This window comes from Neopsephotus bourkii, unplaced genomic scaffold, assembly GCF_033783945.1.
Source record: "Neopsephotus bourkii isolate Nb327-2 ecotype Australia unplaced genomic scaffold, CSIRO-AGI_Nbou_v1 NB_756, whole genome shotgun sequence".
Lineage (NCBI taxonomy): Eukaryota > Metazoa > Chordata > Aves > Psittaciformes > Psittacidae > Neopsephotus > Neopsephotus bourkii.
The window spans coordinates 601841-623700 of NW_026901254.1; the positions used below are offsets into that span (position 1 = coordinate 601841).

The window sequence follows — 21860 nt, forward strand, 5'->3', positions numbered from 1 at the left end:
CCTTGACACGCTTGTGAGGTAGGCTGATGCCAACCTCATGAAGTTTAACCATGCCAAGTGCAAATGCCTACACCTGGGTCGAAGCAATCCCAAGCACAGCTACAGGTTGGGGAGAGAAGAGATTCAGAGCAGCCCTGCAGAGAAGGACTTGGGGGTGTTGGTTGATGAGAAAATGAAGATGACCTGGCTTCTGTGTGTGCTTGAAGCCCAGAAAGCCAACTGTATCCTGGGCTGCATCAAAAGGAGCATGACCAGCAGGTCGAAGGAGGTGATCCTGCCCCTCTACTCTGCTCTTGTGAGACCTCACCTGGAGTACTGTGTGCAGTTCTGGTGTCCTCAACATAAAAAGGACATGGAACTGTTGGAACAAGTCCAGAGGAGGGCCACGAGGATGATCAGGCGACTGGAGCACCTCTCATATGAAGATAGGCTGAGAAAGTTGGGGCTGTTCACTGGAGAAGAGAAGGCTGCGTGGAGACCTCATAGAAGCCTTCCAGTATCTGAAGGGAGCCTACAAGGATGCTGGGGAGGGACACTTCATTAGGGACTGTAGTGACAGGACAAGGGGTAACAGGTTCAAACGTAAACAGGGGAAGTTTAGATTAGATATAAGGAGGAAGTTTTTTACTGTAAGGGTGGTGAGGCACTGGAATGGGTTGCCCAGGGAGGTTGTGAATGCTCCATCCCTGGCGGTGTTCAAGGCCAGGTTGGACAGAGCCTTGGGTGCTATGGTTCAGTGTGAGGTGTCCGTGCCCATGGCAGCAGGGTTGCAACTACATGATCTTAAGGTCCTTTCCAACCCTAACTATTCTATGATTCTATTTCAAGTACTCCAAGCTCAGTAAATTTGAGATTGGAAAAAAATATCTGATTTTTGGATACTGAAAGTGGTCCTAAAATAGATTACACCACATTTTATACGAACTTAAAAATACGCCACTTATATTGCACATTTTGTGACTATATCATTACGATATTGACAATAAAGGTTTTGCTTCCTGCTACAAATGCTATTTACTTCACTGACACTAATTTCAAACCCTACAGATGCACTTATTCTGTTTAAGGAGCTCAGTTCAAGCAGCAATATGGCTAGGATAAACCAGAAAAATACAGAATTCAGGCTGTTTAAAATTATTGGTCACAGGTCAATGACAGGTCAGTATGAAGGAAAGCCAACAATCCTCCTGCATAAATGAGAAGTTACCTCAGGGTTTAACTCTGAAAAATTCTCTGTTCACCTTATATATGTATCTTTAGCAATTTCCATTTCAGCTACGTGACATAGTAAATAAAGTAAAAAAACCAGCGCCTAGACAAATACCCCTAGAAACATCTAAACTGCTAAAAAAGCATCAGTAATTATGTCAGATCAATACTCCACAATATATATTACAGATGTAGTCTGTATGGCACATAATTACATCTGCATGTCAGGTAAGCAACACAGCCAGATGATTTTAACTATTTTTTTTAACATCGTGCCACTTGAGCAGGAACCTTCTCTGATGCTCGGAGAAATGGATTACATCACTTGCTTACAGAGCAGCTACAGTAAATGGTGCAACAGGTTGCTAATGACTGTGTGCTGGCAGTTTGCATTTCAATTTCACCTATTTCAAAGACAGGTTGTGAAACTAATGAATTAATTATTGTCTGCAAATCATGTTGAGAACCTCAGGTGAAATCCATTACCCTGGCATGCTAGATTATTTATGCAGATTAGATGAAAAAGGCAAAAAATAATTGTGGACTAGTCTGAAAGCATCAGCAGAATGTCCTAAAGATAAGAAAAGATTAATCTCGTTAATAAGGAAATTATGTGCAGCTTTTCAGGAAGAAAGCAAATTCAAACTTTTCAAAATGCACATTACCATATGGAGAAAGATGTCTGAAATGGTAGGGAAGCAATTAAACCCTGCGCAAACCTCCTGTGAAGCAAACTGAAATGAAGCAGATAAGTAATTCAACAATTCCTGTAGACCACAGAGAAGTGGATAATGAACTGGAACTAAATAAGGCATTAAACAAAATTTAATTCCTGGATTAAGGGAAATATTTCAAATTTGAAACCATCTAAAAGGTTTCTAGGGGAAACTTGACAGTTCTTGCTCAAAGATGAATCTTCCACAGTGAGACATTTGAGGGAGTAGCAAGTCAATGCATAAGAAAGGAAATGAATAAAAACAATTTTTAAAAATGAAAGAAATATTTCCTTCTGATTTCTTTCTGCCAGTTTTTTTTGCAAAACCGATCTTTCAGTCTTTATGTAAGCTGAATTTTGAATACACATTTTTGTCAGATAGCAGCAAGCCATACAGCTTTTGATCTTGGTGACACATACTTTATTTTTTTTGTACATGCAGTTAGCATCAGCTTTCACTGATGCGCATACAGCTCCTCAACAAGGCCACACGAGAAGTATTAATTCATCAGTTTAAATTTGATACTGCAATTATGAAAAATCACAGGAAAGAACACCTGCTCTCTGTGATGAAGTCAGATCAAATAATTAAAATGCTTCGTCTTTGATATCTACTAGTCTTTCAATTCAAATGTAATATTAATTTTATGGCTAAATGTTTAGTCAGTGTACTCATAGTATTTTCTTAAGTCCAAGTCCTAGGCCACTTCCAGGATGTGTCTGGGAAGGAGGAGACACATAGTTGGGCTGCAGGACAGAGTTCTGCAATCCAGATTCCATGGCTTCAGCCATCAACAGGCATTGTCATCCCACACTCATGGTCTGCTCCTCTCATTTTTCTCATCCTCACAATAATAATGTGAAGCACTCTTTCATGAATGAATAAAACTAAGAGTTAGTCAAATAATGAGTTACTGGCGTGCAAGTAACTGAATTCTTTATACTCCATGGAGGTTTTGACCAATAGGGCAAGTTAATAGGGTTTTACTATCGCATAGAAGAGAAACATGTTATCACAAGTCTTCCACTGTACAAATTCATGTATGTGATACCATTCCCCCTCTACAAAGTATTCCTCCGGACATGCACTGCCTGCTGGTTCACAAACAACAACCCCCACCTCCATTTGGGTAATGATAATCAGAGATCTAATGAAGCATGCTTAACACCTGCAAATGCAAACCTCCTGCTAAAGCAAGGGGGTTTCTTCCAAAACATCACAGCAGGCATCTGGATTTAAGAATGAGGAAGAAGAAAATCAGTCTCAGAGCACCCGCTGCAGCACTTCAGTAGCTTTCTTTGACAGATTCGCAGCCTGTTTGTGCAAGTGGGGTCCCTGAAGTCACAAAACTTTTCCTGTGATGAATATGTGTATACCTTTGGGGGTACATATGCTAGCAAATGTAAGTGATAAGGAGGATAATTCACTTGTTTTGCCATCAAAAACAGAGCCCATATAATCAGAATGAACAAAAGGCAAAAACACCACTGACCAACCCCCCCATACATTATGACACATTCTGTTGAAAAATTTGCTCTTGTAAAATGTACCATGAGTGCCAATAACTTAATATACCAGATGACTTGAGTTGCTTAAAATAAGGATGGAGATGACAACCTGCAATACCTCTGTGGAGGAGAGGTGAACATTTTATTCCAAGAGCACTTTGGAAAATAACTGCTTTTTTATGCAAACTAGTGCCTTTCAAATAAGCATTTGTTCTTATGAAGTGCCTCTCTAATCTCAGGAAATATCTTCCCTTGAGTAACCTGCGCACTTCAAATTCAAGCCAATAAGGCTCTCTGTACCAGACTGCTATGGATCCTGTGCATAGAATCATAGAATAGTTAGGGTTGGAAAGGACCTTAAGATCATCAAGTTCCAACCCCCCTGCTATGGGCAGGGACGCATGTATGTGTGCACATGTAGAAACCTTTACCTTGTAGAAGACTGAACCACATGGAAACACACTGAATAAAAAAAGAAATACTCTAATATTTGCCTATTCAGAGAAAAAATTTCAAACCAGATTTGTACTGACAAAACTGTGGGAAAACCAGCACTTGTTTCAGATGTAGTAACAGAACAGTCCTTGCTTAAAAATGCATATACCTGCAACTTCAGAATCTTCCCTTGTAATTCTGAACCTGCTCTCAGATGTCAATACAGTCCACGCTCACGAGAGAGATCAAGTGCAGCTGTCAGGAAGGAATTTTTCAGGGAATTTATAATTTTTGGTCATCTGTGACCAGTAGTTGTTAATTAAAAGATACTCCAGTCTCTTATCAATCACAAAAACCACAATACTTATCATCTTAATTGACACAGGGACAATTTTTGCAATGAAACAAGAGTCAGGTATGCAACAGGTAAGACTTCCATGATAGTTATGTAGGTCACTGAGCATTCACTTGAAACACATCCTAAATCAGAAACACTACTTCGACTGAACAACAAAAAATACATTTCTTTTCTTGTTTCTCACAGCTGCATAGAGGAATACCGTGGAAAAAAGTAACAGTAGAACAAGGACAGATAAGTGATAAGTGAACAGAATGGATAAGTGAACAACTCTTTGTATTTGGATATGACTAAAATATTTCTGCTTGAATACTCTAAAGCAAGCAATCTCATGGAGAATACACAAAAGATTGATGTAAAATACAAAGTTTTAAAACTGAAAAGTTATATTCCAGTTTAAGCTCTTGAAACTGTGTTCACTACTTCTAGTACAAGAGTACCCCAAACTACATATATGTCTTCAGAAATCACTCAGAGCTAATATTCACATTTATAGATGAGGAGCCTATGTTCTACAATTTCCTACAATTTTCTGCAATTTGTATGCAAGTCTTCCAAGTCCTAGACCAATACACCAATGCTTTTGATCACAAGACTCATATGAGCAAAAATAAAAAGGTACAAATAATATGTTTTTTTTCTGAGGGGAGGATATAAAAGGTCTTTGAATCTACACAAAAGCATGGAACTAGAAAAACTTGTGAATCACTCTAAACCAGGATTTTAGCTAGTTCTGGAAGATATTAGCATAGAAATATATTTTAAGTAGACTAATGTTATTAATGGCCTTCCAAATCACCCATGGCATAAGTAAAAAATTCAAATTTATTGAAGTGTGCTATTTCTCTCTCATAAAAGACTCAGAAAAATTACTAGGAAAAAAAAGAAGCAGCTTTTAAAATTCATCTTAAATTACTTACAATAACACTTAAGAGCATAGAGAAAGCTTTTCATATGTAAAGCACAAAACCATTTTGTAAATGTGGGAATAACATTAATGCATCTATTTTTATCTGGGAAGTTGAAAATACATAGGGTGTGTGCGTGCGTGTCACACCACTGTCCTGTGAAGGGACATCTGAGTCAGTCCATCACTAATTAGGTTTGTTACTGGAAACAGCCTAGTCATGCTAACGTAATGCTGTGGGAAGGTGAAAACGCCCTGCTCCTTGTGAATGTCCTCACTGCACTTCACCATGCCATGCGAACAGATCCTCAGAGGCTAATGCCCTGTATTTACAGAGACGCTGAGCGTCCCGAAGTTCCTCTGAAAGCAATCCCCGCAGCTACACAGCAGCCTGAGCCTCACCTCGCCCTCCAGTCCTGCATTTAAAATTCCCTGCACCTTCCATTTTGGCTGACTTGTCATGTTGAGTGATGAGATAGACAAGCAGAAAGCTCAGGCAGGCTTGGTCCGGGCTTGCAAAATGGGTTTCTTCAAGCAAATTCCATCATTTAGAGAGAAGTGACTGTACAAAAAATATATCTGATCTCCTGAGCAATTATGAATGAGTTACCCAGGAGAGCTGACTGTAAGGCTACCACCCAAGTGGTTTAAGGTCAGATTTATTCTTGGTATCAGCTCTTTGAAGATGCAACACTGTCAGGCTTGTGTTGGGAAGGGAGTCAGATTTCATTATCATAATGGTCCCTTCTGCGAAATCCATGAATCTCTGAGTTTTATCAATCCCTGCTGATTTTGCAGTCTGGAAATGGCTGCAAAGAGAACAGAGAGGGCCTAAAAAACTGGTAACAAACTACAAGTTTTTAAAGCATACAAACATTGATTAGGGGTTCATGTTTACCCAGCTCTTATTCAAAACAAATGCCAATAAAATCAATTAGAAAATCATATCTGAAAAGAAAGCATTGGAGAGAATATGTGAACCCAGTACAAGAAGCAGCATATAATCAAGGAGAATACTGACTTATACAAAAACATCATATTCACTAAAATATTGCAACCACTACTAATCTTGGAGGAGATGATCGTGTCTTTATGAACAAACTCAAAACTGAAGTTTTGCCACTCAGATTTTGAGGGCATAGGAAGTCTCACCGGAAGCAGTGTAGAACACTCATTCACTTCAAAGCCCCAGGCATAAAGTACCCAAAAGCATGCCTGAAAACAACCAAGTAAGCAAAACCTGCAGATGAACAATTCTATGAAACACTGAGGAATATTTGGAATTTTTTAATTTGAAATTTTTCATCTGAAAACAAACGAAACATTTCATTTGATATTTTCTTGGGTTTGTGGTTTTAAGCAAATTTGACAAAGGAAGGGAAAAGGGAGCATAGTTTCTGAACATTAAAATGCTTCCCGACCAACTTGCTGACCTTCAAGAGCCAACTATGACTTTGAAATGAATTAAAATGTCCTAATTGAAATGCAATTCTCAATTTTCCTAATGTATTAATCTAGTTAAATATGTTAATAATTACCATGAAAGATTTTCTACATACATTATGTTCCTAGCTGTTCTGCCTTTCAGCCTGTGTGGTGCAATATTTACTGAAGTAGCTGCTGACAGCAAGCTTTTCAATGAAATTCCAAGAGTGTGAGTGTGCATATTTATTTATATAAATATTACATAACCTGTTTGTACAGATAATTTGAAAATCATTTAATGTCTCTTTTTTCCTTTTTTATAGATGAAGAAATATCCCCTACTGAGTTTATATAGTTTATAGTCATAAGACTGACTAAGCAGTATGCTTTAAATTTTACCGTTTCAGGCTAAAGTCCCATCCAGAACCACAGATAAGCAATTTAGAAACAGAAGCAGACAGATCAATGCTTGTTACTTACACTGTAATTGCTATGGACTTTATTCATAGCTGTTCAAAAATAGATATACTGTGTTGTGAAAGCATAATTCAGTGTACTTTTGTTGTAACTCTGCACTATAGGATTTAGAATCAATGGAAGACACAAATTCAGGGACAAAAAAGAAGAAGTACTGGGTTATTTTTAGTTTGTATGTTACTATGCTTCCTATATTTTTTAAATTCTCCTCACTAGAGAAATACCTCAAAGACTGGTCAAAACAATTTCTTGCATAATTTCCACATTTCCAAACAGGAGAATACTTAGCATAATAATCAGTAACACCCCCACTGTTAAGACAGTGATGCCTCCAATAGGCATCAATACGAAATTTTTGCAGTTCTGTGACATAGTATTTTCTTCCTATACTTTGTAACACACACTCAGACAAGACTGATGAAAGAATCTGCCCAAATCTGGATCTAGTGAGCAAGAAAAAACTATGCTTAAATCTATGTCCATTTATTTTTGCACACATTATACTACAGATCTCCATACAAACTGCAGGGAAACAAGCAGCTTCAAGTAAATTCCATTTGGGTTTTTAAAGCTAGAAACTCTACTTGAACATCGAGGTGAACTGAAATGCAGTCACCTGTATTATCACTGCTTTCTTAAAACAAGCAGAGAGATTTTTGTATTTGGATTTCAAATGCTACAATGTTTTGTTTCTCGTTCAGTACAGTATTTCCACAACAGATAACACTATATAGCTGGGCTGCTAGAAAGTTTGAGTCAATGTACTTTGCTGGAAAGACCCCAAATTCTTTAAACACCTAGCTTTTTGTGTTCTTTTTAAAAATAATTACATTCTATGGAAAAAAAGGTTGTCAATTATCTTTTAATGCTGATTTTGAATACACTACTGAGCTTGGTAATTTCAATGCCTTCACTTAAGTACCATTACTATGTATTTCAGAAATTAAATCTTTTCCCTTTTATATCTGTACTGTTGTCATGTGTAGTCTAATATCTTAAAAATACACAGCTGAGTTATGAACTAAAGAATAACAAACCTCATAGCAGCCTTCCAGTATCTGAAGGGGGCATATAGGGATGCTGGGGATGGACTCTTCATTAGGGACTGTAGTGATAGGACAAGGGGTAATGGGTTAAAACTTAAACAGGGGAAGTTTAGATTGGATATAAGGAGGAAATTCTTTCCTGTTAGGGTGGTGAGGCACTGGAATAGGTTGCCCAAGGAGGCTGTGAATGCTCCATCCCTGGCAGTGTTCAAGGCCAGGTTGGACGAGGCCTTGGGTAATATGGTTTAGTGTGAGGTGTCCCTGCCCATGGCAGGGGGGTTGGAACTTAATGATCTCAAGGTCCTTTCCAACCCTAACCATTCTATGATTCTATAAACTGAAATGATTTCTTCTTTTATTTATATCTCAAGAGGGACTACTTTACATAATTAAATGTAGAGAGTCATCTCCTCAGAAAGCATAAGCAATGTCTCTCCATAAAATTTAGCAGATTATGAAATTCTGATCCTTAGGATGTTTTGAAATACCACTAACAAAACTCAAAAAAGGCATATTTACCTGTGTGCACACAATTTTGTACCAGCATAGTGCCACAACTGTCCATGAAACTATTCCTCAAGGTGCTTGCTTGTTTGTTTCTTTGTTTAAGACTATGCAGCACTTACTTAAAAAAAAACAACAAATCAGTAGACTATTTTTGATAGCTCTACCACAATAACTAAATTCCAGATGTTCATTTCTTAGTGTTTTAAAATTCACTGTGCTTTCTTGCTAACTTGCAGAAAAGAGTGCACTTGCACTTTTAATATACACGTTGCCATCATTTCAAAAGCCTTAGAGTACAAATTGAGAAACTTCTGTTTGGAATTTTCCTTGCACTGTATGTGAGCTCAATAAGCATGTGTAACGTGGCAGAAGATTATGAAGCCTTTATCCCCAGTACACACTCTTATGGTTTGCTAGCAGAGGACTCAGGTCATTTTGGCTGAGGCCATTTATATTAGAGGAAAAAAAGTTCTTTGATAGACATTCTACATTGGCAAAAACTACTGCTCTTTATGCATCACCATGATAAATCAGTCTGGCTCTTGAATTTCTTTCTAAGGGACCAGTCTGTCTTTTACAACATTTATAGGTGCATCCATTCCTTTGGTTTGAAGTCTGTGGGACCTCGCCCTGCTTGCACATGCTGGGATCAGTAAAGGTGGACTGTGGTGATTCCATCACCGGCATCAGAGGAAGGGAAAACCTTCCACCAGTTTCAATGCCTTGTTGGGCTTCAGATAGTCCGTTGTTCAACACAATTTTTACTTAGAATAAAAAAAAAAAAAATTACATCAGTCTGCTTTGGACACATTCCTCTTTTAGTTGTAGCTGCTGTCAGTGGACGCAATCAACTGAAGATAAATGCTCATTTTGTACTACAAGTGTACTGCAGCACAATTTAAGAGAGATTAATTAAATATTTAAAATCAGATACTTAATGATATGTGGTCATATACCTAGGCATCAATTCTGCACACACGTATGCTTGTTAAGCTAATGGAACCTCTTGTGTACACAAATTAAACTATGTAAATTCTCTCAGGATTAGGCATCTGATTTTGTCTGAAGAAGAAAAAAAGTGTCTTCTTTGAGTGGGTATTGTATTTTGTCTCTCTCTGACCTTTACTAAATACCTGAAAAAAATCTTTCCAAATTTTATTACATGTATTGTTTAACAAAATGAGATGAAACTCAATTGTGTATACAAGTCAATTTTGTTATTAAATAGCAGATTGTGATTTTTGATATGCAAATGGTCTATCTCTGAACTCCATCCTTGTTGCAAAAAACTTCAATTGCAAAATAAAACACTGCAAATAAGACACTCTTATTCAGAAAATATATCCCCCTAATATTTAACCTGTGATATCTACAACTGATACTAAATATCAGAAATCTGTCAATAAAATTGAGTGATTTAACTAGCAATTCAAAAGCTTTGCTGTATTTCTAACATCATGATGGTGTTTTACTACTTCTTATGGGGAGAGACAGAGAATGGCAAAAGACTCAAACTCCTTACTGCAAGCACTCGCTTCAGGTGTGCTGACTGGCATCCATCAAAGTACCTATGCTTCTCCATTGAACTAAGGAGGGAGCTCACATTCCCAGATGTCATGACTGGAACTGCATTCTGGAAATATGCCCAAGGTACCCAGAGCAAGCAGGATATGCTCATCTCTGGCTGAGTTGCACAATGAAATGGGAAAAGGCAGAGGAGCAGGGGCTATCTTCAGCTAGAGTGGGGTTGGAGAGGGAGGGGAAGGAAAGAGGAATTACAAGCAAAAATGTATAGGTTTCTTATTGTACTGTAAGTATGGTCACTTCAGGGGGTGAGAGCAGAAATGCCTGCATATTACAGACACTCCACAGAGCTTCAACATCTTCCTTCCATTCAATACCAATTCTCATGGAGTTACTTCTGATCAGTGCACAACAGCACAGAACAGAGCTCGGCCGAATCGAACATTAGTCCATCTGTGTTTGTCTTAAGTTGTCCTTTTCTACGTGATGTTCTAAGGCTTAAGTAATCCAAAGCTCCCAGATTTTCACACTGGGGGCAAGCTCCAGAGTGTTATGGTCCCCCAGGAGGCCTAAACAGCATTCATTTGCTGTACTAGTTCCTAATAGGATGCCTTTCATCAACTGAAAGGACTAGCAGAGATCCCTGCTCCTCTGGTATGCCTCTTCGCAAGCATGCCTCTTCCCAACTCCTAAGAACAGCACATCTTTTCCATCCGTTTTATTCCTCCAAAAAGCACTCATATCCCTGGCTTTGCAAGGCTCTGGCATTTACCCAGAAGAGCTTCCTGGGCTCACAAGAGATCATTGCAAAGACACTATTTAACTACTCTGAACTTCAAGACAAAGTACTGAGCCTTTACTCAAGACAGAAATCCTGTAACAGGAGACTGCAATCCTGTATTGCAGCACTTCAGACATGGACTGCACTTCCATCATTAAATTTCACTTATGCATAAGAAATCACATCATCTGAATAATTAGATTTCTGGCACAAGTGGTTTACTGTCATTCAATAAGCCTAGAATTCATAAACAAAATAGATGATGGTATTACTGGAGTCATATAGTGCATCATAAAACCTACCACAAAATATAATGGTATTACTGGTGATCATGTAGTATTAAAACATGAAATAAGGTAGTATCAAATAAATAAGCAAATAGAAGAATCAGTCAGAATTCCCAGTTTCATCTCTTCACTTAGTTTTGCCGTTTGAAAAGTATCTCCTTTGGGCAAAATAAAATAGTTTTTGTTACATTTTAAAGCAGCTTTCCATAGACTTATAACGCTACATACTACTGTAAGAACCGGATCCTTTAATGGTTGGTATTTTCAGGCCCATCCTCAGCAAAGGCAGATTACAGAACTTTATCAAACAGCTACTGTGCAGCCACATATACCTGGCTATTATTTAAAAAAAACCTGCACCCCTGACAGTGACGACTTTTCAGGCAATTATTCTGTGCCTGTGCTAATCCACCATTAGGCAGTGCCAAGAAATTACCCGCCAGAACAAGCAAGTAGCATCAGATATTTCCATGCTCTGTTACGCTGGATGGAGACCTTTTTGCTTTGACAAGCAGTATCTCCCAGCATTTGAGCAAAATCAGATCTGCTGGCTGACATTGTCACTTCTGTTTGCTGCCTCCAATGTCTCTATCAGGAGGTTACAGCTGACTAGCAGTGGATTCTGCACAGCTTAGAAAGGGCTGCTACTTGGTGGGCATTTCTTGAGAAAGGTCCCACAGAGAATCTGCAGGAACTTGCTCTTCTGTGCTGGTCATTTTATCTCATTCTCATTATTATTCCTGGCTTACTGAACATCTAAAACCTAGCAAGAAAATACTAACTACAATACCTTCTGTGGGCTGATGCCACTCAGATTCACTGGAATTAGAAGGTGATGTCTAGTGCTTAAACCATAAAGTGAGTGAATTGAGCTGAAGTGCAGCCTGCTTGGCAAAGAGTGCCTGCAGCTCCAGGAAACAGCATGAAAATAAGGCTGAGATGTTGAATCTGCTGTTTGAACTAAAGGCACGCCCATTTGGCTACTTGAATACACAATCCTGTGCTACTGTTCAAGCCCGACTGCCAGCGGATAAAGCAGATATCAAAGTTTTCTTTTCATCTCTAAGAGATACGGTGCATAACTTCTCATATTATCCTATCGCCCAGCTTCGTCTCTTACAGCAGGCAGAAGTGAAAAGGCCTGAGGAGATTTGGTGCTGCAGTTAGCAAAAAGCCCTGGATAAAAGATGCACCACAGTAGTTTTCTGAAGGCAGCTTTGTGCCCACATGCCTTGCTGGCGAGAGGATGGGTCATCATAGATTCTGGTTTTGAGGAATCTGTTCTGGTTCTCGTGTGTCTTACATCTTCTGGACAGTCAGTACAAGCACTCCAGACCAAGAGATAACTGGCCAAGGTACAAGAACACTCTGTGTATGTCTTGAAGATACACCCTCTTTATCTGAAGATAAGAAAGGACTTTATGGTCTTACAAATATTTTTGAAAAGTAAGCACTACAAAGCCACAGTTATATACTAACACAAACTTTTTTTGACATACTGATGTTTCTCACAAAGTAATTTTCCTAAGTGTACAACTATAATGTGGTGGGGGTCTTTTAGCAACTAAAACCACAGAGACAAGAAAATAAAAACTTGCTGTCTGGCCCCCACTTGCTCTGAGTACTGTTTGCTAACATGTAAGCATGTTAGCCTCTCAGACTTTAGGTTTATAATTTCTTTTTGAGCTGTGATGAATATTAAATTAATTCTTTTGTGGCTCAGTATTCTTGTCTGCAAAACTGTACACACTTTGGTCATGGTCTTTGATGGCTAAGGATAAAGCAGAGCATATGAGTTCTGAATCTACTGTTTATAATACAGTAGTGGTTTGTCTGTACTGCCTGGCACCAATCAGGGAGATGAAGGTGCCAGTAAACTGTATAATATACAGTCATGCAGCAAAACATAATGATGTTTACAACTTTAAAAAACAAACATCCCGTATATGTCAAAAGTTATCAAGCAAAAGCAAGGAAGGCAGAGACGTCTAGTTTAGTTGCTTCCACGTCTATCTTTATAATGCAAATAATACTACTGCAAATTCAACTGGCTTACTGATCAGCGGACTGTACACTGAACAATTATTACCTTTGTTGATCAAGCAAGTCATGCCAGATCTTGCAATTACTTATTTTGAACAGCTCTATTGAGGTGAGTCATTTTATGGATGTCTGCAGATCACAGTATAAAATAGTAAGCTCAGTGCCAGTTACACCCTGTTACTGTTGTGATGGCCATTCTTTCCTCAGATACATAAATTATGATAGGACTTAAAGTCCTCTGAGGTCTCAGGCATGCTGACAGCATTTCTGAAAATGTGGATTTTTATTGTATAATATAGTATCTCTTTATTAGAAAATGGTTATAGACAAACCTTATCAACAGTCTAAAAGGAAAGACATGAAAAGTACCAACAACAAGGTCTGCACTTCTTTTAGAGAAGTAAATACTAAAATGTACTTTGACTCCTCTATCATCTGCACTGGAATAGCTGCAGTACTCCTTAGGGAAAATAACACAGTGTTAAGCAAATTGTTTGAAATAATTACAAGTGAAGTAGACACTTGCAATCAGATCTGATATATGAGGAAACTCAATGCACATAACTCAGTGGCATTCAGTCCTGCTCCTTCCAAACAGGAGAATAGGGAATTCTGAACTGGCAGCAATCCTTGGATTTTTGTCCTTTTGGTTTTGCTCCATGTCATCAGTTCCCCACTTTCCATGTAGTTTCTACTGTACTGTATTACACAAATACTGCTGCAGCACTGCAAGTATCTGTATACCAGGCTATGCTCAAAATTCTACTGCAGACAGTATAATACTTTAGTTTCCAAATTATGACACATAACAAATAAATTTAAAGTTTAAAATCCCCCAAAATGTGTCCCAACATCCGTCAAGGCATTGCTGGCTATGGTGCAAAGCTATTAGAGATCAACAGTTATGCTAAATCTGCAAAAAATGAAAAAAGCCCTATGGCCTTCATATGAATATGAATTAAACCTATAGTTCTTCAGGCAAGACTGTTCCCTGGCTGAAAAAAAAACTAGGAAAACTCAGATCTCTTGAGGATGGGTAATTCAGAAGAACACAAACAGCACTTCAACATTATCAGGATTTTTGACAAGCGAGAAAAGGAGAGGGACAAAACCTAAATGCACTGGACTGGGCACTGAAAGAAGCATTCTGCCTAGGAAAAGGTATCTTAAATTAACACTTTTGCATTTGTAGCATATTTTGGCCTAGAATTACTTCAGCATATTGTAGTACAAACTTGCTGTTTAATATGATAAAGAACATTTTAATCTACTGAATATGCAAAAAGCATAAATGACTTTTTAGTAGCACTTTTATTTTGACTGACAGATTTATGTCAATGGTTTTAACGAAAAAATCGTGCTACAAAACGTGTACGCTTACTTCTAACGAATACTTGAATGAGACAGACATTTATAAATACAGCTGTCTGTAAGATCTGTTTGTTAATTTTCCTATTCCACATCACGGAGGCATGATATTTTGATTACGCATTAGCAAGTTGTGACATAACAGCAATACCTACAAATTACTTAGTTATATATTCTAATTCGAGATGAAAGATGTCAAAATAGTTTTGCAAACATTTGACCTGATAGACCACCTGGTGGATACCACCACAAGTGATTAACAATTATTTTATCAGATTCCCACTCCCCAGGCTGGCCCTAGCTTCTGCCTGCTTTTCAGTTTTAGATCCTTCCCATCTAATGGAAGGGCTACAAGGAAAAATTGTGGGTTTCTTGTTTAGAGCAACTGCATATAAAAAATGCATTTCACAGAAGTACCAGGCTTTCCAGACTATAAAACTGCTTACAGACATGTCCCATTGATGGCAGTCCTCTCTGTCTGCATTGTAAGTGCTCTGCGTTGACTGCTCTGGGACTACCCTTACACAGAGGATGGCAGTGGGAGAAGTGGACAGGCAAGTAAAATAGTGTAAAGACCCTGAAGGCAAATCCAAGCAGATGAATTACCTGAAATAATTACCTGTTGTGAGCAGATGACAGAATTGATACTGGGTCATACAATAACAGCATCAAGAGCAAGCCACGTGTCCTCTTCCAATGCATGGCATGTGCCCTACACAATTAGAAAAGCTGCAACATGACCCCACTCTAATAAATCTACTAAAAGCTAAAAATCCTGTTTCACCTGGAAACCATGTGGATGACTACCATGCTGGTTTTCAATGAAGAGGAAGTCCTTTCAAAAAAAGGTGAGTGGAAGTGAATAATGAATGCACCCTTCAGCGCAGCAGCTGAACCAAAAAGCACTTCCTGAAATCCTTGTGAGGTAGAACATTTTGGCAGGGAAAATGTTGCCTGTGTGGCTTCAGCTGGGAACTGAGTCTTTCTACATGTTATCCTCAGCTTAAAAAAGATTTCAACTGTTTATCAGACACTCTACAGATAACGTAGAAAGCTTCTGAGTGGGATTACTATTGTATTTATCTATTCTCTCTCCCTGAATTCAGCAGATTGCTCTAGCTTTTATGAACAAACAAACAAAAAAAATGTAGCCTTTCTCTCTCTCTCATCTGCTTGGACTGCTGCAATTAAAGAGCTAAGACAAGCATTGCCACAACTGCAATTCATTATTATTGTTTCAGTCTGTGTTCAAATTATATTTAAAATAATTGGCACAGTATTGTTGGGAGATTAAAAAAAGATTGCTCAACACATCCACGTTCCACAAATTTCCTTCCGTATAGAAACATCACTTTTCATATAGGCATGTAAAGAATTCTACTTTCTTTCATACTAGACTGCAGCTGCTACTAGATCATTATTATTATTGTATTAGATACATAAGCAAACAAGATCAATAGTGAATAATATTTTTTTTCTGAAATAACCTCTCACTTTTGCCTGAAACAAAACAAAATGGAAACAAAAAAAGCCCAATCTGTAACAAAATATTTTCATTTTTATATGACTGTAAAATTAGTCAACACTTTCTGTTTATTTGGATAGGTCCACTGCTCTAGAAGACAGCACAGGCATCAGATTTTGTACATAACTCTCACAAGAATTCCAAGGAAGTCTTTTTTGACTTACTATAGACATAACTACAGTGGGTCTGGCAAAACTTACTTTACAGTGTAAATTAATTCCATCCCAAGGGTCTAAGTTTTGCAGCCTCTTCTCATGTTAGAAAGCCAACCATGAGTAATTCAGCAAAAACTGGGTTTTTTTTGTTTTATTTTCCAAAACAGTAACATACTAACCACCTAAATTTCTACTTAGGCTTCTAAACAACTAACTTTTTTAAGTCTTACAACTATCACAAATTTTATAAATCCAGCCTTTAGACTGTTAGTCTATTTGAGTAAAACAAAATCAGTGAAAAGTATTGCATATTTATTGAATAGTGTGCAGCTTCATACATTCCATCAGAAATCCCAAAAGGATGTCAGGGAAGTCTTTCAGTGATTTCTGGCTTGTGCTGCAAATCAGCAATCCTTAGGTTGTCTAAACAACATGGTTCTTTAAAAAGCTCGTTTAAATTCTCTCCAGGAAGAGCTGATCCTTATTTGGATATCAATGTAAAAGACTCAGAGCTATGCATTCTCTCTAAAACTGTGTAGGAATATCTCAGTGGTGAAGAGAGGAATGCAGTTAATGAAGTAAGAGAAAAACACACTGCCAGAAGGACCCTTTGGTGCTCTGTCCTGGCTTTCCCTGTTGCCTCACCCTGTCAATCATGTCTGAGAAGACAGCGCGAGCTGTTTCTTGCACACATGTACAAGCCTCATAACTGATGGTTTTGAGGCAACACTTACGGAAAGTCACAGAGGAAGACGACACTTCATTACTTAAGTTACTTTATAGCAAGAGAAGGAAGTTCCATGTTAACCTGACACAGATGAGTAATCACCTTGATACCATTTCCCAGATGAATAATCTTCTCAGAAAAAAAATGCTAAACATTATCAGTTGTGGTTCGGACAGCCCAGTCGGGATGAGTCAGGCTGTAGGAGCCCTAAAGCTTCAGAGAAGCTGGAAATCTGCGACTGATTAAAGGCAGAAGCCTCCTCCAAAACACACTAGAAATAAAGCTACCGGCTTGTTTGCAAAAGCCTGTCCATCATTAAGGTCAGACAGCCCTTGCAGTGCTTTTTACCCACATGGTCATATCAGCACCTGAAAAAGACTTGTGTCTTACTGGTACAGTCACGCCAAACATCCTCCTTGTATGAACACAGGTTATGTTGACAGAGGAGGGTTGCTGGCAAGCTGTATCATTTGGAAATGAGGTCTAGTTACATTGACAGTAAACCCATTTTGTTGACATGTTAGGTTTGACCTAAGGCACTCTGCTACCACCACACCAATCCCACAGAAGTGCTGTAGAAGACTGCAGTGTAATGTCAGCCTGTGTACAATGCAGTTCCCCTGCTTTAATACAAGTTCAGAAACAAGCACGGACTCATCTCCTTAAAATGGTTAGCTCATTTTCCTAGGATCTAATAATACTGATCCATTTCTGTAAGGAAACTCCTTATTATATTGCCTGTATTTACCATGAAGTTGATGTGCATAATTCTTATGCAGATTATGTATTTAAGAAAAACGTAAGTGACAAAATTTTCTTATGACGCTTTTTCATAGTCACTGGTTTTAGTCTAGTATAGCACAGCCTTACAAATTATTTTCCTCTTTAGTCAGGAAAAAATCACTGTCAGCAAGCAAGTTGCTTAATGTTGTTTACAACATCTCTTCTTAAGGTCAAAATTAACATATGTAATAAGCATTTTAAGGAGTGACACTGTAATGCATCAAGCGTGAAAGAGGTCAGGAGTAAGTCCACTAATCCTTATCCTTTTGTATCTCCAAATACTCAAATAGAATCTAGGTTTCAACTGGCTCAGCATCCATAAATTTTTGGGCTAGTATATACAAAGAAATATATATATCAAACGGGTTCTTTCATCAGGTGAACAAGTGCAAAAACACTTTGGAGGACCTTGCAGGAGCTGGTTTCCTACTGCACCGAGTGTTCAGGTAGCCCAGGGAAATCAGTGCCTGAACTTAAGCACTGAAGTTTGGTGCTTAGTTAAGTGGTATGAATGCTCCCACCTCCAATAGTTTGTTTGTTTTCCCACAGAAGTTTGCGGAAATTCCCATAGATTTTGCTTAGAGATGTATTGGTTTAATGTGATTTGCTGAAAAACTTGTTTATTCTTTACAGGTTTCTGGTTTTCATGTGTAAACTTTTCCTGTGTCCTTTGAATATTATCGTAAGACCACACATCTCCACTACTACATAACAAAGAGGCCTGTTTAATATAACTGTATTTTTATAAGTTGTTTAGCAGAAGTATGTTAGTCTGTTTACAAAGTGTTTGCCTACTATAAGCATGTTTTAAATACCTTACTTTACCTTAGAAGTCCTTTAAACTTTGCTATGCATCTGCAGACAGAACACTGTCTCTTAGATTTAATTGCTGTTTCCTGAAGCAACCAACACATATCACTGTATCAAAAGTGTTATGGTTGTTGCTGTTGAGGTTGTGCTGATCAACTAAACAAACTTTTCATCTGCCAAATTTGACAGTGACACATCCATAACATCCTCTTTACAACATAGAAGCACTGCAAACACACCAGAGAGACAATATGCTATGTGCTCAACCTTTTTCCAAAGTTGAGGAAGAACCACACATAATTTTCCTCCACAGCTTCATTCAAAGGAGGCATGCTCCTTAAAATGGCATTTTACAAGGCAGCACCACCAGCTAAGACAGGTGTTGGAAAGGGACTGGATCGCATGCAGCTAGCCAGCTAGGCACAGAAAGCAGGGCAACTAGCAGGAAACAGCCTTTCTCCATAGCATTTCAACACCTTGTAGCAAATCCGAGCTAGTCTTCACAATAGAGCTAACCCTGTTTTTGTGGTTTCCCTTACGCTGGATACATTGGTAGCCAACCAGCTGCAGTTTAAAAAGATCAGGGAGTGTCTTAGGTAAGTCAGGCTCCAGCCCTGCTACATACAAAAGCAGAAAACATGGAATCTCCTTCTGAAAGGGACAAAGAGAGAGAGAAGTAACTAATTCTCCTCTTCCTTGAGCATACAGTCATTCTAGACTGTAAACTGCAGGATGAAAGGCCTAGTGATAACTCTATTATGGCAACAAATTATATGTTTTATCTAAATAAACAAGAGACATTGTAAAAAGACATTGTCCTTCCCTTCCCCACCCTTTTCAGTCCACTTCTATTGCACGCGTTTACATGTACGTTTCAGCCACTGAAGTGTTTATGGATGCACTCAAGCTAGAGCCTGTCCTACTGATTTAAAGCCCGTAGAGTCATGCAGAACCCAATTTATTTCAGGGAAAAAAAAAGGGGGAGGGTGGGTACTTCGTATCAATACTTCTGAAACACTGTCACATCTGCTTAAGGGACAAACAGATATACATGCTAATACATTTTTGCGTGTTTGGTTTTGGGGTTTTTTGCCTTTTAAATTGACACTGGAAAGCAAAAGGTGGTTTGTACATACAGCACCTTATTGCTAAGCTGTAAGATGGGTGTGCCTTAGGAAACTCAAGATGCAGTGACCCTAAGTGTAGACAAGTACATTTGGAAAAGTGTCCACATTTCTTATAAATAGTCATGAGTCAGAAACGAAGGTAAGGTACACATGCAGAATCTATTTCCTTGTTGCTTAATTATTATTTTTTTCTGAGCTCTCTTTAATACTTTCTGACTGATTTCTGCAAGGAAAGTTCCCTATGATGCAAGAGAAACCTTAGGGTATCCTGAAGTTGGACAGAATTGTATAACTTGAGGTATATTCAACTAACGTCAAAGAAAAACTGTGCTTATTATCAATGAATTTCTCATGGACTGGTCAGCATTACAGTAAAATGGAAATTATGCTTCATTAATCCCTCCCATTAATCCCTCATCCTTGAAAATTAGGTTAAAAACACTGGTGCATCTGGTATCAACAGACCCATCTCAGTATGCGAAAACCTTTGTGTTTGAACTGTTAGCAGTGAGATTGTTTTTTCTGAGAGAGGGAAAAGAAAAAAATCTGTAGTAAAACACAACTAGATTATTACTGACACTTCCCTCCCTCCCCCACTAACATCTTTAATGTTTACCTTTCTTGCATCTCGTATCATCTTCCGAATAGTTTCCTTTATGGTATAAGGCTGTGCTCGTGGCGGATGGAAAAGCAGATCAATATTTGTGCCACCAGAAATTCCAGGCATTAGGTAGGGCCAACCTAAGTCAAGATTTGGAGCTTCCACATCTGATTCAATGGGCCAGTAGGTTCCCGAGGAAGAGGTGTCATCAATAGCATGGTTAGAGGAATAAACTGTGTTTTGGGGAAGTTTGTGAACATTATTCAAAATATAATCGATTTCCTCATCTGCTAGGAACTCTGAGCATCTCTCTTTAGAAAGAAATTCTTTGTAGGCTTCCAAACCTCCTTCAATCAGAGCATCAATAGCTACTCGATACCATTCCTTGTAATGAGGTTCAATATAGTTGTCTGATCTGCATTCATCATGTAAGGATGATAGCAAAGATGAAGTTTCCATTTTCACATATATTTTGTATGAAATCTCTTAAACATCCATTCATGAGCTTGATGAAATATATCTGTAAAGAGAAAAAAGTAACAAAACAATCAGAATATTACTAGAGATGTATGATGCACACAGGTACTATTCAAAATACTTTTCTGGTAATGTTGCTCCAAGTATTTCTAGCACCTTCCAAGAAATTTAAAATGTTTTGAAAAGGCTCAGGGATCAATACTGCCAAATGAATACTGAAGATTTAGATAAAGAGCTGCTTCTGCATAAGGCAAAACAAAACATAAAAAGTGATTTGATGTTCTTACCTTAAAAGCTACAGCAGAGTTCATAATACACTGAAGATCTGTACCACTAACACCAATACATACCTAATGCATGGTCCGATATGCTACCATAGGTTATGCTTCAAAACTCTTTATAACAACTGACAGGGTAGTGTTCAGATAAACACTTCAGAAATCAAATACATTTCCTACTTTTTGATGCATTACTTTTTCTCTGCAAAGCATTCCTGTTTTCTGTCGTCTCTGAAACCACAGTCATTCAGGTCCTTCTCCTTATCATCTGTTCTCCCATGCTGATGTAATCCATTTGTTCCTCCCAAGCAGAACCAGCCTACCTCATTTCAGGGAGTTATGAGGAACTCCAGAAAGATTTATCCTCCCACATCTGGGATCAACCTCTGAATCAGCAATCTTATGTCTAGTTTCCACCCTGCTTATTCCTTCTGCCAAAAGGAGCGGCTGCTTTAATCTTACCTTATTTCTTTTTTTCCAAAACATTAATAATAAGTAAATTGTCTACTGACGAACTTATAAATCCATTCTTACCATGTTTTTTATTTCATTTAACAAGGACTGATAGGGTTGGTTCTTGCTGCAACAATTTGGGATTTAAGATACAGAGAGGACAAATAGCCAGCTTCTCTTCATGCTTGTGCAACCTCATGGGACTCATCTAACACCTAAACTACAATGAATTTCTGCACTGGACAGGTAAGCCACAAAAGAACCCCACAAAGGCGTGGGGGAGGAGGGGAGGCTTCATGAGCGTGGCATGTGCCTGGCCATGTACAATGGAAA

General features: G+C 38.3%; 1 protein-coding gene across 2 annotated transcripts in view; it reads right to left on the bottom strand.

The window, feature by feature from the left end:
• FAM83B (family with sequence similarity 83 member B) overlaps positions 1–20833 on the bottom strand; it is a 44691-nt gene extending 23858 nt beyond the window's left edge. The window contains exons 1-2 of one of the 2 annotated variants that reach the window (XM_061354942.1): positions 20335–20441; positions 5536–5942 (exon numbers count right to left, since the gene is read on the bottom strand). In XM_061354942.1, coding sequence (XP_061210926.1) covers positions 5536–5595 — 60 coding nt within the window. In that variant the 5' untranslated portion in view covers positions 5596–5942; positions 20335–20441. Of the gene's footprint in view, positions 1–5535; positions 5943–20334 lie in introns of both variants that reach the window. The other variant, XM_061354941.1, reaches the window with a different exon arrangement.
• Between the last annotated feature and the right edge of the window lie 1027 nt (positions 20834–21860).